Genomic DNA, 26178 nt, shown 5'->3' on the forward strand with positions numbered 1-26178 from the left:
TGCTCAGTTCTGGGCCTTTTCTCTGCAGGCGGCTGAGAACCTCTGTCTGGATGAGGCTGAGACCCCCTGATAAGAGAAATAAGGTCTGCAGCAAGAGACAGGATCTGTTTATCAGAAGAAGGGGCCTGGGCAGTAGGTTTAGGATGGGCCTTGGCCTGGCTGGCGGCCTTAGCACGTGCAAAGGCCTTGATGGACATGGATACAGGAGGCCTAGCTGCCCCACGTGCAGGAGTAACCTTGTCCACAGGAATGGTGTCGGGTAGATCCAGAACTTCAGTTTCTGGAGGAAAGTCAACAACCGGCACCGGTGTAGACTCAGAGACCGAAGGACGAGTTAACGCTGTGTCGTCGGCCTGGAGCGGTTGAATTACCGCTTCCGAAGGGACTAAAGCACTTGCGGAGGGTTTAGGAGGAGTATCGGTGGAGGACGCGGGCCGAGGATGTCGGTCCCGGTCCTTTCGTTTTTGGGAAGATTGAGTAGTCGGTTGTTCCGACGGCATGATATAAGCGAAAGATTCGCCGAAAAAGTCTTCGGCAAATTCTGCCCGGCGCCTGAGAGTGCGCTTATTAAAGCAAGCACAGGCAGCACAGGCCGAGACGTCGTGGTCTGGGTCCAGGCAAGGTAGGCAATAAGAATGGAAGTCCTTATGAGGTATTTGTTTACCACAAGACAAACAATTATTAACTTTCTCAATTTGTTCTGACATCGGCTGAGGCAAGAAAAAATGTTCCCCAACGGGGTACTTAGCTTTTAGATGACTTCGGTACTGAAAACACAGGAGCTGACCGACCGGCACTTGCGAACTGCTTCTGCTTCGGGCACCGCGCGGCAAGAAAGACTGAAGAAGATGGCGTCGGCCGATGCCTTTATACTCCAGCCATTCTGACGTCGGAGAGGAGGCGACACCAGCCGACGCCGGACCCAGACTTTGGAATCCGGCCGACCGAGGGCTGCCTGAGGCAGGACAACCCATATGTTATGACTGCAGTTGCATTCTTGAAGGACATCCTGCTGTTGGGCCTCTGCCCACTGATTTGAGGGTAGGTCTGGCCAACCATTTGGCGTTGGTAGGGTATGGAAGAAGAATCTGTATCCTTGGGAAACTATAGTCAAAATCCATTTATCCTGGGTAAGGAGTTCCCAGTTCTTTGCATGCAGGGCGAGCTTTCCTCCTAAGGGAGCAGGCAGTTGAGCAGGGCTTGGAAGGGTTAAGGTTAAGTCATTGTGCCATTTTTCCATATGGGGTGCCTTACTACTCCCTGCTTTGGAAGTAGGAGCCGCCCACTGCTTAGGCCTGTGCCTCAGAATGTAACCTAGGTGGTCTGCTGTTCCTGGCTTTGGACTGAGAGGGCCTGGAAGAGACTGGAAAGGACCAATTCTTTGAAGGCCAATGCCTACTAAAATCTGGGAGGCTGTACTTGCAGGAAATCTTTAACAGTTTGCATAGATTTAGCTTTTTCCTCCATATTTTTGATGACGACTTCTGCTTTGTTGCCAAACAGGCGGTCTTGACTTAAGGGAGCATCCAGTAATTTAGCTTTAACAACAACCCCACTCCCTACCTCAATTTCCTTTATCAATTCTGACCTTTTAAGTCCACATCTTAACCTCTCCACTCTACTTCATTCCAGTATAGCTAACATTATACAGCCTTTTCTCCTACACCCACCTCTATTGTACTGTATTACACACGTCTTCTCTTAACCAGCTCTACCTCTTACAGCACTCTCTCCTATCTACCACCTCTATTTTTATCATTTACTAGACACCTTACCTCAACGTACTCTTATCACCTTATCTTCACATCCAAATGGCCCTAACACACAATTTTATTCACACATACCTACCACTCTTAACTACTATTCTAGTGTCTCTTACTCTTCCATACACACTAACCTTCTTTGAACATTTTTCACTTCCTCAACACCACCACCCCTACCAGCAAACTCTACCAGTTTCTCACATACATTCCCTCAACCACATTAATATAACCTTCACTTCTATCTACATACTTCCAAAGTACCACAGATCTACCCATGTTACTTACTTCCATGCCAAAAAAGCCCCACACAATTACTACAAAATCCTAAAGTTAATACAATATCCTCAAAAAACCCGCTACTGGATGGTGACATTCATCGAAACCCTGGCCCCAATACAAATGTTCCCAGTTACACAAACAACCTAACATCTCATGCTACCATTACCCCCAAAAAGACCATCTAACTCCCTCTTAATAGCTCACCTCAACATTTGTAGTGTTAACAATAAAATTACCCACCTTCATGCACTCTTTGAAGTGCATGCATTTGATATTCATATGTATGTATTACAGAGACATGGCTAAAACCCTCAACTCAGGACCATGAAGTTACCCCTCCTGGGTATAACATCCTGAGATGCGACCGCAAAACCAAAAAGGGTGGAGGTGTAGCCATTTTGTATAAATCAGAACTCCAAGTTTCACTCTTCAATGCGCTCCTACCCTCAAATACTAATGCATAAATACTAACTGCCAAATTTCAAATCAACAACTCCACAGCTGTCTACCTAATTTGTTCCTATCTTCCCCCTGGAAACAATATTAATACTCTTGAAAACATACTTAGTTGCCTCTCTACTCATCTACCTCAGGAAACCATTGTGCTAGGTGACTTTAATATAGACTGGACAACCTGTAGCTCCCCTAATCCTATCAATCATATAAATCTTTATGGATTCTCGCAAATAATAACCACACCTACTAGAATCCATAAACCAAGCAACAAGGAAACCACCCTAGACTGTATCCTTCTAAACAGCCATCTTGATATTTATAAACCAGGAATCCTTCCAGACGATATCAGTGACCATGCTCTAACCTATACTTTTTAAAACAAAGAGTTCATAGCCCTAATACTAATATTTTTAAAACCTCCCGTTCTAAAAAAAAACTTCAAACTGGTAACCTTCCAAAATGAACTGAAAGCATGTGACTGGTCACCATTGTACCATCTTCAACTTGATGAAGCAGTGACCTACTTTAATACTAAATTCCTACAAATCTAGATTACCATGCCCCTACCGCTCTTCCCGAAAAAGTACCAAAATTGCCCCATGACTCACAAAACAAACTAGGCAAAAAATCCTCTTAAGAAATAAAATGTGGTCCAAATGGAGAGCCTCTAAAAGTCCATCAGATCACCTTTAAACAGTTAAGAAATGCCACCAAAAAAGACATTCTACAAGACAAAAAAAACTACTACCTTCACCTCCAACAAACCCACCAACAAAAACCACAAAAGTTCTGGTCAGGCATCAACAAACTACTTCAGCCAGGCCATTCAAAATCTCCTGCACCATCTGGATTCAACCATAATAACTCTAATCAAATTCCCAATGCCTTTAATAACTATTTTACTGAAGCCATTCAAAACCTAGCTAATACATTACCACCTACTACCACCTCCCCATTAAACACCATGAATTGTCCGGCTCCAACCTTTCATATACAACCTGTACCTACATCCCTCATTTGCAACTTCCTTCAAAAACTCAAACCATGCACCCCTTCTGCTGACTGTCTTCCAGCTGAATACCTACAAATCGCAGCTAAAGTCATTGCCCATCCCATCTCCATCCTTATAAATACAACAATTTTGGAAAGCACAATCCCTTCCATATGGAAAGTCTTCCATATCATCCCACTACATAAAGGTGGGACATCTACTGACCTTTCCAACTTTCGTCCAATCGCCTTACTCTCTCCAATAGCTAAAATAATGGAAAAAATGCATCCACAGACAACTGCTTGACCATCTTCTCCAAAAATTTACTTGCCAACTGCCAAAATGGCTTTAGACCTTTCCATAGCACAACAACTGCCCTGCTATCCTTTTCTGACTATATAAACAAAAATCGTAACAATAACTCTTTCCTCAGCACTATTTATTAACCTTTCAAAAGCCTTTGATATGGTTAACCATCACATGCTTACTGATGTACTAAAAGCCCAATCACTAAACCCACAAGCAGTACGCTGGTTTAAATCTTATTTAGAAAACAGACAACAAGCAGTACTTTGGGATAAAAATCTTTCTACACTCTTCCCTATGAACATAGGAGTTCCACAAGGCTCTATTTTAGGCCCACTTCTCTTTTCACTGTTTATTAATGATCTACATGCAAAAGTTCCTCAAGCCACCTGCATACAATATACAGACGACTCTACCTTAATATGTTCAGCCAAGTCCATTACTTCACTCAAGACCCTCACCCAAACAGTATTTAATACTGTTGAAAATTGGTTCACGCAACACTACCTCCTGCTGAACCCCAAAAAAACAAAATTATTGCTGTTTGCTCCTACTCAAAAGTCATCACAACTTCACTTCACAGTAACCTCTAACAATGGAACTAATATATCCCCTGACACTACAACTCGACTCCTGGGAATAACAATTGACAACCTCGCTATGATGACCATATTAATACTACTGTAAAGTCTGTCAACAAAAAGCTAGGCGCCCTTTATAGAATCAAACCCTTCCTTACCCCTATAGCCAGAACCACTATTGCCCAGACCCCACCTGATCTCTACCCTGTTCTATGCTTCTGCTATATATACCAATCTCTCTAAAAACAACCAGTTACAATAGCATAGCCCGATTTGCCACTGGCACCCCCTTTAGAGTTCACCACTGTCACAACCTAAAACAACTGGGATGGTTAGAATTGCAGAACCAACTACTTTGTCAACAACTTCTTATCACTCAAAAGATCCTTTACCACCCTAATAATACCCCTATCCTCACTAACCTGATTCCCCCTATAAATATCTTGCAACACTACGCTCAGCTAATAAGCTTCTAGATTCCACTATTAAATCCAACAACAAAGCTGGGGACTCATTTTTCACCAACACAGTGGGAAAAACCTGGAACCAGCTTCCTAGTGAACTTTCTACCCTTGCTTCCACGCTGCTTTTTAAAAAAAAACATCTTACAGAATATCTTAAAACTCACTGGCTCTGTCCCTGCTCTAACCCTGACTGATATCTCATTTCCCCTTCTTGCTCTCCCTTTGTTTCTCTACTCCATTGTTCTATGTTGCCTAACTGAAATAAAGATTTCTTAAAATAAATAAATAAATAAATAATTATATATATATATATATATATATATATATATATATATATATATTATATAATTGTTAATTTTTTGGAATCTCCATATAGATTTTTTTTTAGCTCTCAAATGTTTGTTTCTCTGTATTTGATCTTGGCTTAAACACACTAAAGAACTCTGTACAAGCTTATCGTACCTACAATTTAAACAATGTACTAGAACTCATTTTACTATTAATATATATTGTATGCTTCGTCACTGCCGATGCTTGGAGCTTTTCTCCCCGGGCCTCTACTGAAAATGGACATAAATCCAGTCAGACCAGCCCGGTCAACAAATGTAAAATAAATAAAATAAAAATATGATCTGGCAAGTTTTGCTCTTTCAGCCAAGCATGCCTTCTAAGTACAGACCCAGTAACAGCAGCCCTGCAAGATGCTTCTAAAGAGTCAAAACCACATTGCAAAGTATGAATACCAACTTGTTCTGCATAATGCATTAAATCCTGTAATTCTTTGTGTTCAGCACAGTCAGGAATCAACATAATTTTCTGTTTAAGTAGTCCCATAATATGCTTCTGGTACTTTTAACATATGAAACTGGCAATTTAAAGCCCTAATGGCCAAAGCAGCAGATGTGTATACCTTCTTACCCAATCTGTCCAAGGCTCTAGATCTATCAGAAGGGGTAGGATGTTTGGCAGCAGTAGACTTAATGCCGTTTGTTCCTTGGGAAATGGTCTCTGGATCCGCAGTAGGATTCTTGAAGAGGAACTTGTGAGAGTCAGGTACTCTTTAATACCTGTCAGGTTTACTGGCAGCTGGAGGCAAAGTGTCTGGGGAAAGGCTAGATTCCAGGAAAGCATCATCTACAATGTCCAGAACAGGAGGGATAGCTAAAGACCTGTGTTTAGGAATGAGTAAGAATTCCCTAAACCGCTTTTTGGAGTCAGAGTAATCGTAGCTTTCCCAGCGGAAATGCTCCCTAAGAGAATGTAAGGTTTCACCAAAAGAAAAATCTTCTGCAGGGGAAGCAGAGGGAATGGAATCCTCTGCATCAGAATCTTCAGAGGTAGATGAGGGCAAATCCTGGTAATCAGAAGAAAAAGAAATATCAGATTCCTGATCAGGAAAATCAGTAAGACAATCAGTTCTAGGTCTCTTAGAGGGGGAAGGCTGGCTTCCCCTAATTAAGGTAATAAGGTCTTCAGCCATTCTAAGCATTTGTTTTTTAGGCATATAGGCCTAACCATGCGGTTTGGAAGTCAGTTTTCTAGGCATGCTGCGAGTTTTAGGTCTGGATGAAGAAGATGGCATTGGTTTAACATGCAAGTCTGTAGGCCTGAATACACCCTCAGAAGCTGGTGCCTGCACAGCAGCTCCGGACCCATCCAAGGTAGAGACATCCGCAGGTTCCATAGTCGAAGAAGCATCTTGCGGCATACCAGACTCCAAATGGGTCTCAGTAGAGGCCTGCGAATCTGAAGTAGCGGGTATCAGGGGCTGCAAAAGCGCCTCACTGAGTATTGGCGACTAGCTTAACGCAAGTGTCGTCGGCAGTTTTGGACCTATGCGGTCTGTTTCTGTCTTTATCCTTACGTTTTTTACAGAATATCGGTAGTTGGATGGCTTACTGAAGCCATTTCTGGATAGTTATACAGAGTACCAAAATAATTTGCTGCAAATATAGCCTGACGACAAATAGTTCAGGGGTTAAACAAGGCAAAAAACCGACAGCGAGGGATGTCGTGGTCTGGGCTTAAGCGAGGAATGCAGTACGAATGAAAATCTTTATGAGGTATTTGCTTCCCACAGGTAAGACAATTGTTAACCTTTACTGACATCGGTTAGAGCAAGAAAAAGGATCCCCAATGGGGTACTTAGCTTTTTTGAAGACTTTGGTTCTGAAACTCGAAAACGAAAATTTCAGGAGTTGGACAACCGGCACTTGAGAACTGTTTCTGCTTAGAGTACCGCACGGCAAGAAAGACTGATGTAATGGTGTCGGCTGCATGTTTTATAGCGGACGTCATGGAAGAAGAAAACACATCCGAAGCAGGAATCCAAGACTCTCGTATTCAGGCCGGCTGAGGGCTACCTGCAGGCAGATAACCCAAATATGATGACTGCAACAGTGAAACACGAAGAACATTGGGGGGGGGGGGGCTGCAACAGTGAATACACTTGAACATCTACATTTATGGTAAGTGTACACAACTGTACTATGTTCTTCGTGTTTCACTGTTGCAGTCAACACAGTTGGGTGGATTCCCAAAGCTGAGGAAGGGTGGAGGCAGTCAAGAAGAGTTAGGGCTAGTTAGTAGGTCTTGCAAGACTGCTGTAGCAAAACCTGCCCTGAATTTGAAAAAGATAGGCAAGTGATAACGCTAGGCAAGTGATAACGCTTGGTGAAGGTGTGTACAGAACTCCAGGTAGCAGCTTCCAGGATGTCCCTGGTAGGGGACTCCCCTGAGAAATGCTGTAGAGACAGATGTTGCCCTAGTGGAATGTGTTCTCATCTCCCTGAGGGGTTGGTTTTCCATGGTGCTTGTAGCAGAAATGGATGCAGTGCGCTATCCATTTGGAAATGGTTTGTTTTGAAATGGCCTTGCCCTCTGCCCCTTTTGCAAAGCTGACTAGTAACTGGTCAGATTTTCTGAAGGGCTTAGTCCTATCAAGGTAGAATCTGAGCTTTCTGTGCACATCCAAAGAGTTCAGGATCCTTTCCCCTTTATTTTGAGGATTAGGGAAGAAGGTTGGCAAATGGATGGATTGGTTAGAGCCACACTGGACACCCCTTTAGGCATAAATGAAGGGTTAGTCCTGAGGGTGACCCTGTCAGCATGGAAAATAATGAAGGGTAAAATAGCCATCAGTGCTTGTAGCTCAGACACTCTTCTAGCTGAAGTGATGGCTATTAGCAAGGCTGTTTTCCAGGAGAGGAATTTTAACTCTGCTGAAGCAGCAGGTTCAAAGGGGGGAAGCGTGAGCTTTTCCAGTACAAAGTTAAGGTCCCAAGCAGGGGTGGGTGCTCTCCTGGGTGGCCTAAGTTGTTTGCCCCTCTCAGGAACTGTTTGATGAGAGGGTGAGAGAACTGAGGTGGCTTAGTGTTGTAATGAGCCAAGATGGCAGAGGCATGGATCTTAATGGAGGAGAAGGACAGGCCTCTGTGGAGTAGTTCTACTAGATAATCCAGGATTGGAGGTAAGGAGGGCAGTTTTCGACTGAATCCAAGAACAATACATTTTCCACTTATCAGCATAGGATTTTCCTTGTACTGGTCCTTCTGGCTTCAAAGATGACATCCAGCACCTGTTTGCTTAGGGTTGCTGGTGAGGTATTCAAGAAATAAGCCATGCTGCAAGATTTAGCATTTGCAATTGTGGATGCAAGATCTGTCCCTCCTGCTGAGAGAGCACGGTTGGAGTCTGGTGTAGGTGCCAGGATGGCACCGTTGTCATGCTGAGCAGGAGTGGTTACCAGTGCTGGTGCGGCCAGTCCGGGGCAATCAGAATTGTCCTCGGCCTGTCCTGTTTTATCTTGAGTAATACTCTTAAGAGAAGGGACAGAGGGGGAAAGGCATAGATTGATAGGTTTTCCCATTGAAAAAATAAGGCATCCACTTTCCAGGCCCTGTTGTGAGGACTCCTGGTGCAGAATTTGCTGAGCTGGTGGTTGTAGGGGGAGGTAGAGAGATCCACCTCTTGGGTGCCCCATTTCTAAATTAGAAGGTTGATGGTGCTGGGCTCCAATTTCCACTCATGTGGATCTGGGAGATTTCTGCTTAAGTTGTCTGCCAGTGAGTTTTGTTTGCTTGGCAGGAATTGAGCTTGTAGATGGACTTGGAATGTCCAAGGCCATGGTCCACAGGGCCATTGCTAACCTGCAGAGTGGGTAGGAATGGGTTTCCAAAATTCACAATACCAAATCTCAAGAAAAACACCAAATCCAGTAAGAAGGAAACATCAAACACTAGGATGAATATTTTTCCATTTAATTTCACGTTCTGGTACCTCGGCAATTCGCCTTCAGTGGAACAGCTAATCATACATAAACATCCTATATTTAAAGTCACATCAGTTATCTCATTAGCCATAAATTGGCTGTGAATTCACATATTTAAAGTGCTAATGCACAGAAATTCTCTTGAAACAGTCCTAATATACCACAAACATTTTTGATTCTTACTACTAAACTAAGTAATAAATATTAAATGTTAAATATTACTTATTGTGCTGAACAAAATAAATAACTCCAAACAACAACTTGAAATTGATGCATATCAGTATTTAAATACTTTAAATACAACCAAACAAACAAACATTCAATTTGTAAAGCCACCATCCAAATTCATCCCCCTAGGATGTAAAGTGTGGTAGTTGAAAATCATTCTACATTCCAGCCTGCTTAATTGAGCTTTGAAATTTCCTGCTTGAAAATGAGGTCTAGCTAAAACACTGAAGATAAACCCACCAGTATTACCATTGTGTGTAGTTACAAAATGGGAGGTCACAGGACTTTCCATATTACTCCTTCTGATGTCCCCTAAGTGTTCCAAAATACGAACCTTAACCCTCCTGGCAGTTTGTCCTATGTACCATAAGGGTATAGTACAATCACATCCTAAAATGTATACAACCCCTGATGACATACAGTCAAATTTCTCAAATGCTACATATGTTAAGTACTGAAGAATATGCGGTAAGCTGGGCACCGTTATGCCCATCCCCTGCGTCTGCCTCCAGGAACAGTATCTTTTCCACTTTTCAGCATAGGATTTTATGGTACTAGGCATCCTTACCCCCAGAATGACATCTAGCACCTGCTTACTGAGGGATGTTATTGGAGAGCTCAAGGAATTAGCCAGGCTGCAAGATTCAGGATTTGAAGTTGAGGGTGCAGAATCTGGCCCTCCTCCTGGGACAGCAATGAAGGAGTCTGAGGCAGGTGCCATGGTTCCAGCAGTGACATACTGCGCGAGAGGGGGTACCAGTGCTGGCGTGGCCAGTCTGGTGCAATCAGTATTGTCCTTGGCTTGTCCTGTTTGATCTTTAGCAGAACTTTCAAGAGGAGAGGAAGAGGGGGAAAGGCATAAACTGAGAGGCTTTCCCAGGTGAAGGACAAGGCATCCATTTTCCAAGCTTGACTGTGGGAAGTCCTTGTGCAGAATTTGTCCAATTGGTAGTTCTGAGAGGAGGCAAACAGGTCTATCTCTGGATTCTCCCATTTGTTTCTCAAAAGTTTGAATATCTTTGGTTCCAGTTTCCACTCGTGTGGGTCCATGATATTTCTGCTTAGGTAGTCTGCCAGTGAATTTTGCTTGCCTGGCAGGAATTGCGCATGTAGGTGCACTTGGCAGCTCAAGGCTGTGTTCCACAAAGCCATGGCTAGTCTGCAGAGAGGGTATGAGTGGGTTCCCCGCTGCTTGTTTATGTACCACATAACAGTGGTGTTGTTTGTCTTTACCAATAATTGTCCTGGAAGAATGTGGTCCTTGAAGGCTGTCAGGGGATTCTGTACAGCTAACATTTCTTTTTGATTGATGTGCAGGTGCATCTGACTCGGGTTCCATTTGCCCTGAATGCACTGCCCTGCCAAGCGAGCCCCCCCCATGCATAGTCTGATGCGTGTGTTGTTAGGGTTTGGGCGGCAGGGGGTAGATTGAATGGGAGCCCCTTGTTGTGGTAGCAGGTCTCTACCCACCAAAGGAACTCTGTCTTTATACAAAGAATGATAGGCATCATCGATTCCAGGTCCTGAGACTGTTGACACCACAGGCTTTTTAGATACCATTGTAGTTTCCTCAAATGCAGCCTTGCAGATGGAATTAGTAGAATGCAAGAGGCCATGAACCCCAGGGCTTGCAGGATTTTCCTTGCAGACAGCTGGGTCTTTGTGGCCAGTAGCTTGAAGTAGGCTGTGAAACTTTTTTTTTAACAGTTTCCATAGATTTAGCTTTTTCCTCTTATCTTTTTAAGGACTTCTGCTTTGTGTCCAAACAGGCAGTCTTGGTTTAAGGAAGCATCCAGTAATTTAGCTTTAACATGATCTGGCAAATTTTGCTCCTTAAGCCAGGCATGCTTTCTCAGCACAGACCCAGTGACAGCAGCCCTGCAAGATGCTTTCTAAAGAACTGAAAACCACATTGCAAAGTATGTTTATCAACTTGTTCAGCAGAATGCTTTAAATCCTGTAACTCTATTTTCAGCACAGTCAGGAATCAAAATAATTTTCTGTTTAAGTAGTCCCATAATAGGCTGCTGACACTTTAACATATGAAACTGGCAGTTTAAGGCCCGAATGGCCAAAGTAGCAGAAGTGTATACCTTCTTACCCCATCTGTCCAAGGCCCTGGAATCTCTATCAGAGGGGGTAAGGTTTTTGGCAGTAGTAGCCTTAATGACTTTAGGTCCTTGAGAAATGGTCTCTGGGTCAGCAGTAGGATTCTTGAAGAGGAACTTGTGAGAGTCAGGTACTCTGTAATACCAGTCAGGCTTCCTGGGAGCTGGAGGTAAAGTGTCTGGGGCCAGGCTAGATTCCAAGAAAGCATCATCTACAATATCCAGGACCGGAGGGATAGCTAAAGGCCTGTGTTGAGGGAAGAGTAAGAATTCCCTAAGCTCTTTTTGGAGTCAGAGTAACCCTGGCTTTCCCAACGGAAATTCTCTGGAGGGGAAGCAGAGGGAATGGAATCCTCTGCATCAGAATCCTCATAGGTAGATGAGGGCAAATCCTGGTAATCAGAAGAAACAGAAATTAGTTCTAGGTCTCAGAGGGTGAAGGCCGTCTTCCCCAAATTAAAGTAATAAGGTCTTCAGCCATTCTTATTTGTTTTTTAGGCATATGGGCCTGACCATGCGGTTTGGACATCGGTCTTCTAGGCGTGGGTCGATTTTTAGGCCTTGAAGACATAGATGGTGTCGGTTTGAAATGCAAGTCAGTAGGCCTGAATACACCCTCAGAAGCTGGTGCCTGCACAACGGCTCCAGACCCATCCAAGGTAGAGACATCTGCAGTTTCCATAGTCAAAGAAGCATCAATGGGTCTCAGTAGAGGACTGCAAATCTGAAGTAGCGGGTATCAGGGGCTCCGAACGCGCCTCACTGAGTACCGGCGAACTGGCGACTAGCTTAACGGAAGCGTCATCGGCAGCTTTGGACCTATGCAGTCTGTCTCTGTCTTTATCGTTACATTTTTTCGGAATGTCGGTAGTCGGATGGCTTACCGAAACCATTTCTGGATAGTTAAACAGAGTACCGAAATAATTTGCTGCAAAATAGTCCAGGGGTTGAATAAAGCACAAAACCGACAGCGAGGGACGTTGTGGTCTGGGCCTAAGCAAGTAACGTGAGGTATTTGTTTTCCGCAGATAATACAATTGTTAACTTTTACTGACATTGGTTAAGAGCAAGAAAATGGATCCCCAATGGGGTACTTAGCTTTTTTTTTTTGAAGACTTCGGTTCTGAAACTCGAAAACAAAAATATCAGGAGTCAGCCGACCGGCACTTGCGAACTGCTTCTGCTTCGGTCACCGCGCGGCAAGAAAGACTGATGTAAAGGCATCGGCTGCATGTTTTATACCCTGATGACCTGACGTCATGGAAGAAGAAACAACATCCGATGCAGGAATCCAAGATTTTGATATTCAGGCCAGCTGAGGGCTACCTGCAGGCAGATAACCCAAATGTAATGACTGCAACAGTGAAACATGAAGAACATTCTTTTCCATTTGTCAGCATAAGGCTTTCTAATGCTAGAGCGTCTGGCCTCACATATAACATCTAGAACCTGTTTACTGAGGATGGCAGACTGATTGTGAGTTAGGGAATAAGCCAAGCTGCCAAATTAAGTGTCTGCAATTGGGGGATGCATGAATTCCCCTACCCTCTGGGTCAGGAGGTTTGGATTCTGAGGAAGATGCCAAGGTGGCAGTGGAGACAGGCTGCGCAGCAAGAGGCCAGTCTGGAGCTACAACAATTGTCCTTGGTTTTTCCTCCCTTATTTTGAGCAGTACCCTGGGGATGAGAGGTAGTGGAGGAAAGGTACAGACCGATAGATTGATCCAGGGGAAGGACAGGGGACCCACTTTCCAAGCCATGCAGTGATGCTCTCTGGTGCAGAATTTGCTGAGCTGATAGTTGGTGTGGGAGGCAAAGAGGTCGACCTTCAGGGTGCCCCAATTTCTGAGTTATTAGGGTGAAGGTTCTTCTGTTGAGTTGCCACTCATGTGGGTCCAGAAGATTTCTGCTTAACTGGTCTGCCAGAGACATGAGAGAACCTGGTAGAATTGTGCTAACATGTGGTTGCATGGCAGAGGCTGTGTGCCAAAGGGGTCATGGCCAGCTTGCATAGAGGGTAGGCGTGAGTCCCTCCCTGCTTGCTGATGTACCACATGACAGTGGTGCTGTCTGTTTTGGTCAGAAGAGCCCCTGGGGAGAGAAAGTGCTTGAAAGCTGTCAAGGCATGCTGGACAGCCATCAACTCTTTTTGTTTGATGTGCAGAGAGATTTGCTGTGGGCTCCATTGGCCTGTATGCACCTGCCATCCAGGTGTGCACCCCAGGCATAGTCTGATGCGTCTGTGATGAGGGTCTGGGCAGCGGGGGGCTGGTGAGAAAGGTGGTTCCCTGTTGTGAGAGCATGCTGTTGCCCAAAGAAAATCTTTTCTGAGGCAAGGAATTATAGGTATAAGAGTCTCCAGGTCTTGAGAGTGTTGACACCAAAGACGTTTTAGGTACCACTGAAGTTTCCTTATATGTAGTCTGGCATATGGAATGAGTAGTATGCAAGATGCCATGAACCCGAGAGCTTGCAAGATCTTCCTTGCAGATAGCTGGGATTTGGTGGCTAGTTGAGAGAAGTAGGCTGTCAGGAAATTTTGCGTTTCTGGTGTAAGGAATGCCATCTGGGATGCTGTGTCCAGGCTTGCTCCCAGGAATATAATCCTTTGGATGGGTACCTGTTTCGATTTCTTTTCACTGACTGTGTACCCTAGGGTGGTTAGTAGGGACTTTATAAAGGCCAGGTGCTTAAGCAGCTTTTCCTGGCTGTCTGCCTGAATTAGGCAGTCGTCTAAGTATAGGTAAATCTGGATATTCCTTTGTCTGCAAAAGGCAATGGCCGGAGCCAGACATTTTGTGAAAACTCTGGGAGCAGTAGAAAGCAAAAGGGAAGCGCAGAGAACTGAAAGTGCTGAGATCCTGCCCTGAAATGGAGACATTTCCTGCATGACTCCCTGATAGGAATATGGAGGTAGGCCTCTTTTACATCTAGGGTGGCTAGCCAAACATCCTTGGAGAGCATGGGTAGCAGCTGCTGGAGGGTGAGCATTTTGAATTTTGGGATCACCAGGAAGGTGTTTAGAATGGATAGATCGGGGATGGGGTGCCAGGTGCCCTCTTTTCTGGGTACCAGAAAAAGTCTGGAGTAGAAACCATGGCCTCTCTGTTCTGCAGGAACATGCTCTACTGCTCTCACTGAGAGCAGGGAAAGGACTTGCTTTTGCACCTCTGCCCACTGGTTTGGAGGTAGATCTGGGAACCCTTTTGGGGTAGGAAGGGTGTGGAAAGAAAATTTGTATCCCTGGGGCACTATGTTGAGAACCCAGCGGTCATTGGTAATGGTGGCCCAGGTGCTTGCGTGAAAGGAGAGTTTTCCTCCTAGGGGTAAGTGAAGGTGGACAGAGGGAGGGGGTGGGGGAGGTGAGTCATTGTGCATTCTTACCATAAGGGGATGGCTTAGAACTCCCTGCTTTTTAAGTGGCGGTAGTCCAATGCTTAGATCTCTGCATTCCCTGCTGTCTGGGGGTTCTAGTTCCCTGGGGTTAGCAGCAAAGGACCAGTCCTTGGTGGGATAATGCCTGCTGAACCCGGGTGGATGGACCTGTAAGAAAGCCTTAACGGTCTGCAAAGATTTTGCTTTTTCTTCCATCTTTTTTAAGACCTCTTCTGCCTTAGTGCCAAATAAGTTGTCTTTGTGCAAGGGGGCATCCAACAGTTTAGATTTGACATGGCCTGGCAAGGGCTGTTCCTTAAGCCATGCATGCCTTCTAATGACAGATCTGGTGACTGCTGCCCTGCAAGAAGCTTCTAGGATGTCAAAACTACAGTGCCAGGTGTGTTTATTTGCTTGACTTGCACAATGCATTAATTCTTGTAACTCTTTAGAGTCTGCACAAGCAGGAAAAGAAGGCATTTTTTGTTTGAGGAGTTCCAGGGTATGTTGCTGAAATTTTAGCATATGGAACTGACAATTAAGTGCCCTGATAGCAAGAGTAGCTGAAGTGTATACTTTTTTACCTCATTTGTCTAGTGCTTGGGAATCCCTATCTGAGGGGGTAGGATTCTTGGCAGAGGTTGCTTTACTCCTTTTAGGTCCTTGAGAAATTACCTCAGGGTTAGCAGTTGGATTTTTAAAAAGAAATTTGTATGAGTCAGGGACTCTACAGTACCCATCTGGTTTTCTGGGTGCCGGAGGGAAGGTGACACGACTCAAGCTGGATTCCAGGAAAACATCCTCCACAACATCCAGGTCTGGGGGGGATGGGTCAAGGGTCTGTGCTGTGGAAGATCTACAAATTCCCTGAGTCTCTTTTTAGACTGAGGGTAGTCCTGACTCTCCCACTGGAAATGCTCCCTTAAGGTATGAAGGGTTTCCCGAAAGGAAAAATCCTCTGGGGGACAGGCAGAAGGGATGGAATCCTCTGCATCATAAACCTCATAAGTACAGAGGGGTTGCTGTCTTCATATTCAGATGCATCAGAGTCATCAGAATCTTGTTCAGACAAAACTACAGAGGACAGATCACTTTTCCTTTTAAAGGGGGCAGCTTGGCTTCCCCTGATCAGCATGACAAGGTCTTCCACCACTTTAAATATTTGAGACTGAGGCAATGAAGCAGGTGCCTGAGATTGGATCATCGGTTTCTTGGGTGTGGTTCGTACCCTGGGCATAAGAAACTCAGCAGTTTTCGAAAGAATGTTAGTTGTGAAAGAAGATGTCGGTTTGTGTTGAGAATTGGTAGTGCGAAGGACTTCCCCGGAAGCCAGTGCCTGCTCAGCGGCTCCGGACCCATCCAAGGTAGAGACGACTGCAGGGTCATTAGTCAAAGAAGAGTTTTGCGCCATACTGGACTCCGAAAGGGTCTCAGTAGCAGCCTGTGAATCCACAGAAGCAGGCATCAGGGGCTGCAAAAGTACCTCACTGAGTACAGGAGAACTGATGACTACCTTAATGGAAGCACTATCGGTAGGTTTTGACCTCTGCAGTTTGTCTCTGTCTTTATCTTGACATTTTATCGGAAGATCTGTTGTGGGATGGCTTACCGAAGCCATATCAGAGTTCAAGGACTGTAAGTGAAAATATCTCGCAACAATGAGGGCCCGATGATGGACAGTTCTGCCATTGAACAAAGCACAGAAGTGACAGCGGTGGACGTTGTGGTCTGGGCTAAACAAGTGACGCAGTAGGAATGAAAGTCTCGGTGTGGTATTTGCTTTCCACAGGCAAGACAATTGTTAACTTTTTCTGACATCTGTTAGTGCAATAAAAAAGTAGCCCAAACGGGGTACTTGGCTTTAGAAGACTTCAGCTTCAAATCAGAAGACGAAACTCGGGTAGCTGCCGACCGGCACTCGTGCAAACTGCTTCTGCTTCAGGCTCCATGGCAAGAAAGACTGGTGTAATGGCGTCGGCTGCCTTACTTTATACTACTGATGACCTGACATTAGTCCTGAAGTGACAGCAACAGACGCAGAAATACTAAGCCTCTGGTATTCAGGCTGGCCGAGGGCTACCCTGGCAGGGATAACCCAAATGTGATGGCTGCAACAGTGAAACACGAAGAACATCTACTGGGAAGTCAAAGAAAAGAATCCGGCAAGCTCTCTCCAGTTACTTTATGACTCTTTCTTATTGCTGCTCATACACAGCCCATTGATAAATACAACTTTTTTTCACATCCAGCAAAAAATCTGAAGCACTCTAACAGCCAGAGGGATAGAAAGTTGCAGAGAAGTACACTACGAAATACAAACTGTCAAGCAATCCCTTTTAGATTCTATTACAGATAAGTTCCATATTAAGATTACACACAGTTTAGACTACAAAAAAGTTAAATTACATGTGCAGCAGTGCAGGACTCTAAGCATGTCAAGATTTCTATCACCTGCAGGATAAATATGCATAAAATAAAGCCTTACAAAAAATGAACACTGGCAAATCTTAAAACATGGAAATATGGTCAAGAAAATACAATATTCACCATACAGGGATAGCTAAATCCTGAAACAATTCATAAACACTACATCAATTTTGCACATTTTAGTGTAGTTTTTGAGGTCAACCGACAAGTTCATCTTTTCAGGGGTATCCCAGGAGCACTGCCTGGTTAAATGAGTTGGTCAGAGTTGAACAGCAAACAAAAAGAGACCGAAGAACGCAAACCTAGGACAATGGAAGAAGCTTGTTAGTACCTCATAACTTTCTCAGTACTAAATTTGTCCCAACGTTATTACTGTATAAACCTACAGAATGTCTTCTTAAAATAGTGAACTGGACCAGGTGTACAGGAAAGTAAGGCAGCATCTTAGGTCTCAAATGGCACAGATTTTTCCATGACGTTCCCCTTCTTTGTTGTATGAGCAGCTTACTACACAAACAGAAAATGCATAAAGTGCGCCACAGACTCAAGAATAACACCCCCCTCCCAAAGGAAATAAATGCATGTAAACAGACAGACTAGCTCACTGGAAATAAAACCACATAAATCTTACTAAAAAAAAAAAAAAAAAAAAAACATCATTCTTTCACTTACACAAAACTGAATGAAGAATAAATTACACGCATTGCCATTCCATTCACAAAGTGACTGGCAGCTAAATTACAGAAAAGCAATGTAGCAGACACTCTAGGAAAGTCATGGCCTGCAAAAATACATAATTTTGAAAGAGAATTATTCATTTATTTAGTAATAATTATTGAATGAGCCGTTCGATTTACTGGCTTTTCGTCCTTGACATTTTTTATAAATTAAGTGGTATTTCATACTGTTGTTCTTGTGCTTCCTGCAAGGATCAGATGCTGCTTTAATGGTTCTGAAAATGATGAGATGTAGGGCTGTACAACAATCATTTTTTTTTTGTTATAATTTATCTGGAAATTCCTGAACAGTTACTGACTAAACGTCATTCATTCATAAAACACTATGAATGAATAACTGACCTAACACTACTGGGTTGCGTGTTTTCTTGAATTATCAGCTAAACTGTACTTTGTAGTGAGAGGAGACAAACACACGCGGACACGTGCACACACACCTGCACACACACCCGCACACACACCTGTACTATTTTTCCTCTATTTGTACATAGGTAACTGTTTTAAATTTCAAGACTTAGAAGTACAAGTCACGGAACAGTAAGAATGAATGTACAGAAAACAGACTTGCATATACCAAGTTCGAGATTGCTATGCCTCAAAGTGTCACAGTGTCCCCTTTCTCCAGTGTACAGTGATCTTGGTGTTAGTATGCAGTGGCACATGGGATGCAGAGGTGCAGGGAACTTGCCCCTACAAAAAAGCAACTTTAAAGGAAAACAATGATTTTCAATATTCAGTGCTCTCCTCTAGATTCGTGGGGGGGGGTTGTTTTTTTTTTTATTTCTGGGCCTCAAGTGCAGGTCTTGGAAAAATAATAAGAGAACTATGTGCATGTATTTGTGTATCGACACACCAAAAAACACACATGTGGAGGGGTTGGTGATTTATACAAAACCAACAAAAAAGACCACTCTTTAGGAAATGTAGAAAAAAACACAATTTATTTAGTGCTTTTGTTCCCTGTACAAAGACCTTCATCACAATGAAAGCAAACAACATACCCACCTACTATAAATAAACACATGATAAATTAATGAATACAATAGACTAGCTATTTTGTCTATTATACTTTCCTTTTAAAATATATGTAAAAGACAAATGCTGATTCAAACCAGAATGGGATTGAGCACTCAATATAAAAAAAATAAATAAATAAAAATCCTTGCCTTCACTTTACAGAAGTTGATACCAAAATGGTACAGTGGATATAAAAAGTATACATACCCCTGTTAAAATGCCAGGATTTTGTGATATAAAAAAGGAGACCACAATTAATCATTTCAAAACTTTTCCCACCATTAATGTGACTTACAACCTGTACAATTCAATTGAAAAACAAATCTGTTAGGGGGAGAAAAATATAAAAAATAAAAAAACGTACAATAAGCTGGTTGCACAAGAGTACCACACCCTTAAACTAATACTTTGTTGAAGCACCTTTTGATTTAATTACAGCATTCAGTCTTCTTGGGTAGGAGTCTTATCAGCATGGTACATCTTGACTTGGCAATATTTGCCCACTCTTCCTCGCAAAAGCACTCCAAATCTGTCAGATTGCGAGGGCATCCCTTGTGCACAGCCCTCTTCAGGTCACCCCACAGATTTTCTATTAGATTTAGGTCTGGGCTCTGGCTGAGCCATTCCAAAACTTTAATTTTCTTCTGGTGAAGCCATTCTTTTGTTGATCTGGATATATGCTTGGGGTCATTGTCGTGTTGAAAGGTGAAATTCCTCTTCATCTTCAGCTTGACGCCCGAATGTTTTGGTCCAAAAGTGACTGGTAATTGGAACTGTTCATAATTCCCTCCACCTTGACTAAAGTCCCAGCTCCAGCTGAAGAAAAGCAACCCCAAAAGATGATACTGCCACCACCATGCTTCACTGTGGGGATGGTGTTCTTTTGGTGATGCGAAGTGCTGTTTTTTGTGCCAAAAGTACCTTTTGGAATTGTGGCCAAAAAGTGTAACCTTGGTCTCATCAGATCAGAACACATTTTCCCACATGCTTTTGGGAGACTTGACGTACCGTTTTGCAAATTTTAGCCAGGCCTGAATGTTTTTCTGCATAAGAAAAGGCTTCTGTCTTGCAACCCTACCCCATAGTCCAGACATATAGAGAATACGGGAGATTGCTGTTACATGTAGTATACAACCAGTACTTGCCAAAAATTCCTGCAGCTCCTTCAGTGTTGCTGTAGGTCTTTTGGCAGCCTCCCTGACCAGTTTTTGTCTAGTCTTTTCATCAATATTGGAGGGAAGTCCAGTTCTTTGCAACGTCACTGTTGTCCCATATTTTCTCCACTTTTTGATGACTGCCTTCACTGTGTTCCATGGTATATCCAATGTTGTGGAAATTCTTTTGTACCCTTCTTCTGACTGATACCTTTCAACAATGAGATCCCTCTGATGCTTTGTACGCTCTCTGCGAACCATGGCTTTTGTTGTAGCAGGCAACTTGAGTAAATGTCAGGAAAATCCTACTAGGACAGCTGAACTTTATTTGGTGTTAATCAGGGTCTCTTAATTGATGGCAGGTGTGTACCCAAGAAGACTGCTGTAATTAAATCAAAAGGTGCTTCAATAAAGTATTAGTTTAGGGGTGTGCACACTTATGCAACCAGCTTATTATAAGTTTTTTATACTTTTTCCCTTAACAGATTTGTTTGTTTTTCAATTGAATTATACAGGTTATAGGTCACATTAAAGGTGGAAAAGTTCTGAAATGATTTACTGTGATCTCTTTTTTTTATATCACAAAAACCTGGCATTTTAACAGAGGTACGTACACTTTTTATATCCACTATTTGTTCTTAGTCTACATAAATTTACAAAACTATTTTACATTTCGAACATATTCAGAGTTTTTATTTCTTTTATTTTTGTTTAACAAAACAGTTTATAAAGTTTTACACAGGCAGAACACAACTTAATGTACATGTACTAAATTCTAAATATTGTGTTACTACAAAAGAATATTTTATCTACTTTTTTAATTAAATGAAACAGATGTTTTCGACAGAAACACTACATCTGCAGATTTTAATAGAATTGGTAATGAAAGCAGTAGTCATTTGCACTTATTCATGTACCATAAAGTAATACTAAAACAAAAAGGCCAAGAAAATGTACTGCTGCATACTGTAAAGTTCAAAGGCATAATAAGGCATCATATTTTTATTGCACAGTTAACTGCCAAGAGGGAAAGAAGTTGATCTCTCAGGAGCCCTACCTGCTGAAGGCTCAGATCAATCAGGATTTTCTGAACCCTCTGCTTCAGGACAGGCCTGAAGCTTCAATCTCAGGCAACCCTTCCTCAGTATTCACATCTATCAGGATATGAACTGCTCAAAGGGTAATGTCCCTGTATGTGTCTACTACCAGATAGAATTACCTCTAGTCTTTCTCTCTCTCATACATGCACACTCCACCTGCCTATGACAGTACACGTATATGCCAATTAACACTGTGGTTAATCACATTATTTACCAATGCTGATTCTTCAAACATTTTTTTTTTGTCTTGTACTCAAACTAGACTAAGCATACTGCAAGGGCACTTCATTCCCTGCTCCCTGATGTGGACTGCATTAAATTCTGTATTTCAATTAGAAAGGTAAAAACAATGAAGGTGCATTTGTGATTGGGGCCTAGAATTCAGAAAAAAACACAGACATACATTTTGTATCAGGCATGATTAAACCACAACTTTGACACACAACTGCAACTACGGTTTAATGGCCTAAAACCTGCACTGCAGTCGACTACACTGACAGTCAAACAAGAGAAAAGCAGGCTAAAAAAAACACAAAACTGCCATGCGAACTTAATGCATAACCTACTATATGAAGAATGTACCAAATCACGGACAACTTACCTGAATGAAACAAGAGGGCCTAAAGCCTTCGCCCTCTTTTCAGAAGTGACATTTGACAGCAGAATCTTCCAGTGGGTGTTTCACCATCACCAGACGGCAAAGCACAAGGCACTTGGCAATCCATTTGGTAAAGGACTGCTTAGCCAAAGTAAACACCATCCAAGAAAAGAGAGGGAATATCTCTTGGGAATTTCTAACCTCATGAATATTGCCAGTTAGGGCTTTGCTTTGTAAAGGATTGCTTAGCCAAAGTAAACATCATCCAAGAAAAGAGAAGAAATATCTCTTGGGAATTTCTAAACTCATGAATACTGCCAGTTAGGGCTTTGCTTTTATGGCTAGGTCCCAAGTCAGAATAGGTGGCCTGCACAGTTGGTAGGTTTTGGTCCCCACTACTTGATGATGTATCATATGACTGTGGTGTTCTCTGTGAAAATCCTGAAAGTCCCTGGGTTCCAAAGGTGGAAAAACACCTGCAGGGCTTGGATCACGACTCTCACTGTCTTCACAATGAGGTGTTCCCTTATCTGATTTAGGGACTAGGGGCCCTGCACTCGTATACAGCCTCTCCATGCTCCTCAAGCTAGATATGATGCATCTGTGTGCAATTCCTCATTGGGAGTGGTTAGGCAGACAGGAAGGCCTACACTAAGTTTATTTTATCATCTGAGGTGGTAACGCATGGCTCTGAAAGATAAGGTGGCAGACGTACAGACCTTTTTTCTATATCTGTCCAAGGCTTTACTATATCTATCTAAAAACAGCACGTTAGCTGCAGGTAAAAAAGCTTAGTGGATTTGTCAGTGGAAATATAAAAGGTGGCGGATTCAGCTACAGGATTTTTGTAGCAAAATTTCATGTTCTCAGGGACCTTACAGAACCTGTCAGGTCTTTATGGGAACTGGGGGGCTGTGAATCAGGAAAACTGGAAGTGGAAGCAAATGATCCAGAAAAAACTAACATTAGAGGCACAAGAGAGGGCTCAGGGGACCCCACCTCAAGCAAACTGCAATATCCTTTTTTGGAAACCAGAAACTTATTTGGATTCTCAATCAAAATACTGCATCATTTTACAGATAATTTCCCAAAGGAAATTTCTCACATGGGGGAGTCAGAAGATGAAGTGTCTTCATAGTCTTTAACAAGTTGCCCAGGAAATTTAAGCTGCATTGAGTATGCTAAGGAATCCTCATCTGAACTGGATTTCTCCTCCACCTCCAGAATAAGATACAAATAAGAATTAAAAGAAGACAGCCTGGCACGAAGGGGTTTTGGGAATAAACAGAATGTTTCTTTCATTGCTTTACAGATGCATCAGTGGGAACGAGCTTCATTTCAAAGAATGCTTCCCTTTCTGTCTCACAGTTGCAGCAGGGAGTCCCATCCCAGAGACCACTCCCCATTTTGTCTAACATATGTAGATGGGTATGCCAGTTAAGCACAGCTTGCACTCGGTTGGGGTAATTGTGTCAGGCCACCCAGCACTGACTAACAAAGTGCCAATGTATACAAAAAAACACAGCAAAATCAGTGGATAAAGGCCAGTCCAAAAAAACAAACAACATCCAAACTATAAAACAAAGAACCAGCCAAGCGCTTACCATTTTTTATTACTTGGATTAAAGGAATTTTTGTCTACCTTCAGCAAAGTGCCATTGAAAGAATGACAGTACAGCTCAGGCACAGGAGAAAGGAAACAGTTTTAGGTATCTTAAAATCCCTAATAGGGTTTTCCTCTAGTCAAGAGAGTCTAGCAGTCATCAAAGTTGTTCTTACCTGACTTTACCTACATGCCTTTTTTATAAGTGCAGTGAATCCTTCCAGGTCTCACAATAATTTAAACATTGCTGGTTCAATCAGTATACAGGTGTCAGCCCTAACAATGAGGCACACAAGTGTTTAAATAGTGCACCTAATACCTTAGGAGCTGGCCAGAAGCAAAACTGAGCATTTAGTAGTTGGTTCACCTATTGCTGTGAAAAAGTGTAGGCCCACACCAAAGCAATGTCACCAGATAAAAACTAGTTTGTTAGCTCAAGACATACAAACCAATATGCTGCAGCCTGCACGTCGAAAGGATGAGTAAGATAGTTACAACACATGGATGCACCAGAAAACACTGACATTGTGTGCAACTACAGCTTGGACATACACACAAGCAAGACGATTAGGTCATAAAGGGGGGGGGGGGGCATGAGCTAAGTTCTTGGCATTTCCCTCCCAATATCCAAACATCTGGTTTAGTAAATTTTTCCTGGAAAAATTAGGATCTTAAATTCTAACATCTATGTTATCAAACTCCACTGGTTTCAGCTGATCCCCAGGTCCTGGTAAAAGCATTTCCATTTCTGACAAACAGAAAGACAATCTCTACTGCACATTTACCTGCTTTATGCATCCATTTACCAGACTCCAATAGCAGCAGCAGGATGTACTGATTTTACTGTAATACTATGAACAACGGGTTGGTGAGCACAGAGGCAGCCGCAGTGGGCATGCTTTGCACATCTGCCCCTTGTTTTCTGTCTGATCCTTCATCATCATATCATTAACCATAAAAGTCACAGCAAATGATGTCTGCCAGTTACCATTCTCACTTGTGCACATTTCTATAACTAGCAAAACCACATTATAAATGCACAAATATTTAACTGCTGTACATTTCACTACGAAAAACAATAAAAAGATGATTGAATGCATACTCAACCTTGTTTTTGAAGTAGACTTCGATGTACATTATAAATCCAGCATACCCCGATTCTTCCACCTTGTATGGAGGCTCTTTACAAACTGCAAAAAAAAGAGAATAAAAAAAAGTACCAATTACTTTGACATCATAAGAAGGAGTTAAGACCAACAAAGTTATCAGCAAAAGATAAAGAATCAAATGGAAAGAAATGTCAGAGATTTAGCTAGCAATGTTCAAGTAAGAGCAGTACAATCACACAAGCAGGTCTGTTCCATTCTCAATGACACCAACAGATAGACTGTAAGAAGGCTCTTTACAGATACTAAATCCATACATAAAATGGCACAAAGTAGGTTGATAAGCTGTGTTGAGAAGGCAGGCCAGTAGTCCGGCTCTGAAGCACAGAGGATGGAGTCCAGACTGTGACCTGGATGGCTGAGGTTCAATAAGCAGCTCTGGTAGTGTACGAGTCGAGCAGGGAGGGCAAAAGTAAAACAGCATGGCCTCTCAGAGGGTGGGTAAGGATGTGCACACTTAAGAGGCATACAGGCTGGCTTGATCTCCAACCATTAGTTATGCTTCAAGAGAACAGGTGGGGACTGCCTGCAGGGAAATGCTCCTTGTGGATGAGATGCCCTTTGCTGCAGCCCACTGTGCTTCCCTTCCTTGGCACATGAAAGGGATGGGCAGCAAGCAAAAACCTCAAACTACCCCAATGGTTTTTCTAAATGATGGACCACCTTGGATGACCTTCACCCCTGTGAAGAGGAATAAAGGAGCAGATAGGCTGGGAAGGAACAAAAGATCAACAAAAGCAGTGGGGGGCAAAGAGGAACAAGTCAGATCAGTGCACTTAAGACAGCCTTGTCTTTGACTTCGTAGATCTATTAAGACAATGCAGGATACAATACCTCTGTGCACAACAATAGTTAAAAAAACAATAAGTATGCACTTACTTATTTAACTTTGTTTACTAAAAAAAGTCTGACTAGTGTGCCCAAAGAACCAAGGAAAAATTTCTGGTATAAAATGTCTTAACAAAATGCTTACAAGAAGTTACACACTGAAGAAAATAGCTGTTTAAAGACATAAAGCTGTCATGATGATGACTGAATCACAGCAATTTGTAAAAGTGATTATAGAGCTCTATAGTCGAATTTAAGATTTTCAACTAGACAGACATAAGTTATTCAGAATATGGCCTATACACAAATGACACTGGTTAGGCAGTAGAATCCAGACAACACACAGCTGGTTAAATCACTCAACTGGATGACAGTCAGAATGACCAAACAGGAAGACTGCCGGCAGCCAGTCATAGTGGAGACCAGCAAGAAATCAAATGTTACATTTTCCTAATTTTTTCACTGTTTTCGATCGTTAGTATGCTCTCAGAACTGGTGTGCATCTATACATGAAATTAAAGTTAACAATACTGAAAACAAGACAACCTATCATTAACTGAACAAATCAACAGATAACTTGCACCTGAACACCAAGCAAAAATAATCACAAATTAATGAAAACAAAACCAAATGCTTTAATACTCCAACAAATCACTTCACAATCACTGAACACATAAATTAAATGAAAGCAATCACACGTCTCCAAAATAAAGTACAGTTGTGTACAC

At 42.6% G+C, this 26178-nt stretch overlaps 1 protein-coding gene across 1 annotated transcript in view; it reads right to left on the reverse strand.

Annotated features, from left to right (window-relative positions):
- Window positions 1–26178, reverse strand: part of MLLT1 (MLLT1 super elongation complex subunit) — a 767946-nt gene that overhangs the window by 396116 nt on the left and 345652 nt on the right. Inside the window, exon 3 of the mRNA XM_044090764.1 lies at window positions 24564–24646. Within this exon, the coding sequence (XP_043946699.1) occupies window positions 24564–24646 (83 nt within the window). The remainder of the gene's footprint in view (window positions 1–24563; window positions 24647–26178) is intronic.

This window comes from Protopterus annectens, chromosome 13.part0 (assembly GCF_019279795.1).
Source record: "Protopterus annectens isolate FY-2018-M chromosome 13.part0, PAN1.0, whole genome shotgun sequence".
Classification (NCBI taxonomy): Eukaryota; Metazoa; Chordata; order Ceratodontiformes; family Protopteridae; genus Protopterus; species Protopterus annectens.